The 1,329-nt window shown below is 37.9% G+C and overlaps 1 protein-coding gene across 3 annotated transcripts in view; it reads left to right on the forward strand.

Annotated features, from left to right (window-relative positions):
- The first annotated feature begins 237 nt into the window (after positions 1–237).
- The window catches only part of LOC112152737 (catechol O-methyltransferase domain-containing protein 1-like), a 4,031-nt gene continuing 2,939 nt past the window's right edge, over positions 238–1,329 (forward strand). Inside the window, exons 1-2 of one of the 3 annotated variants that reach the window (XM_024282505.2) lie at positions 238–824; positions 922–1,014. In XM_024282505.2, coding sequence (XP_024138273.1) covers positions 720–824; positions 922–1,014 — 198 coding nt within the window. In that variant the 5' untranslated portion in view covers positions 238–719. The remainder of the gene's footprint in view (positions 825–921; positions 1,015–1,329) is intronic. The other 2 variants (XM_024282507.2, XM_024282508.2) reach the window with 2 other exon arrangements.

The raw sequence follows: 1,329 nt of genomic DNA on the forward strand, positions 1-1,329 counted from the left end.
ACAATTCCAAAATCTGGTGCTATAGAAGTTGTATAAGGCTCTACAAAAACTAGTTTGCATCAAAGCTAATTAGATTGGCAAATTTAGACCACAGTGCATTGCATTTGAATTATTTTTTTAATGTGAAAAAATGTATTTATGCATGATGTTATATTTCCTGTTTAACCCTTTAACACCTGACGCTTAAACACAAAATCTTTAACATACTGTAACTTGTCAGTTGTGAACACGATTAATGTAATTCCAGCAGATTTTGAGCTTTTCTCCTTCAAAATCTGCTGGAATTACATTAATCATGTAAAAACGTAAAAAAAAATTACAGTAAATCAAAGAAAAAAGTAGTAGTTGTTGGAGACTAGTGAGTAAATTCAGACATGGCCTTGTAGATGGTTAATTATTGCTAATTTATTATATAACATGATAGTGGCACTTTTTCAATGTCAAAGGTCAAGCAAAGTAGTTTTTTTTAATCTATCTTACATTAGGACTAAATATACCAGATTTCACATTAGTAGGTAAAAGTTTGAATTAAAAAACAAAACAAACTGTGAGGTCACACTTGTAGCTCCGCCCCTGAAGGTCACAGGTCAACTCCAAGGACATCTTTAGGATGTGCCTGATAAGATTCTGGGTTTTATATCTCATTAAGGGGAGAAAAAAGGTTTTCAAATAATTAATTGGAGTGATTGTTCTCCTCAGGAAAAAAGAAAGTTCCCAGAATGAGCATCTCCAAAAGTCACACGGCGGGGCAAAACAACCCACTGATGCAGTATGTGCTCAATCACTCCTTAAGGGAGCATCCGGTTCTGAAGAAGCTCCGACTGGTGAGTCGGCGCTGTGTCTGCGCTCTGTCACACAGACGTCAAATCCTGATTTCCGAGCAAGAAGCTTCTGGAGCCGACTTCCACTTCTGGGTTTCAGAGAACGATGGAAGATCCTCAAAATATCATGATGGTCGCCTGTGAGCAGTCGCAGTTCATGGCCAATCTGGCGAAACTCATTCAGGCCAAGAAGGTGTAACCCAGGTAGTGTTCCCCACCCTGAGATTCATAAATTAACATTAACAAATATTGTTAACTAAGAGTGGTGATCTTAATTGTTTATTATCTTTGTTGAAAGCGCTTTTCTTTGAGCATGGATTTTTGCTCAGAGTGATCATCTCACCTCTACTACAATTTTTGAGTTTTCGCATTTTGCAGCACCTCGTGCAGAGTTACACAGAGGAAAACAGAGCGTGGGAGAGGAAAAAAAGAACTGGTACCCGTGTTGCAAGGAAACATAAAAGTTAGATTGATACCGGAGCTGTGTTGTTAAAACTGCATTGAACTG

The sequence above is a fragment of the Oryzias melastigma genome, linkage group LG6, assembly GCF_002922805.2.
Source record: "Oryzias melastigma strain HK-1 linkage group LG6, ASM292280v2, whole genome shotgun sequence".
NCBI lineage: Eukaryota > Metazoa > Chordata > Actinopteri > Beloniformes > Adrianichthyidae > Oryzias > Oryzias melastigma.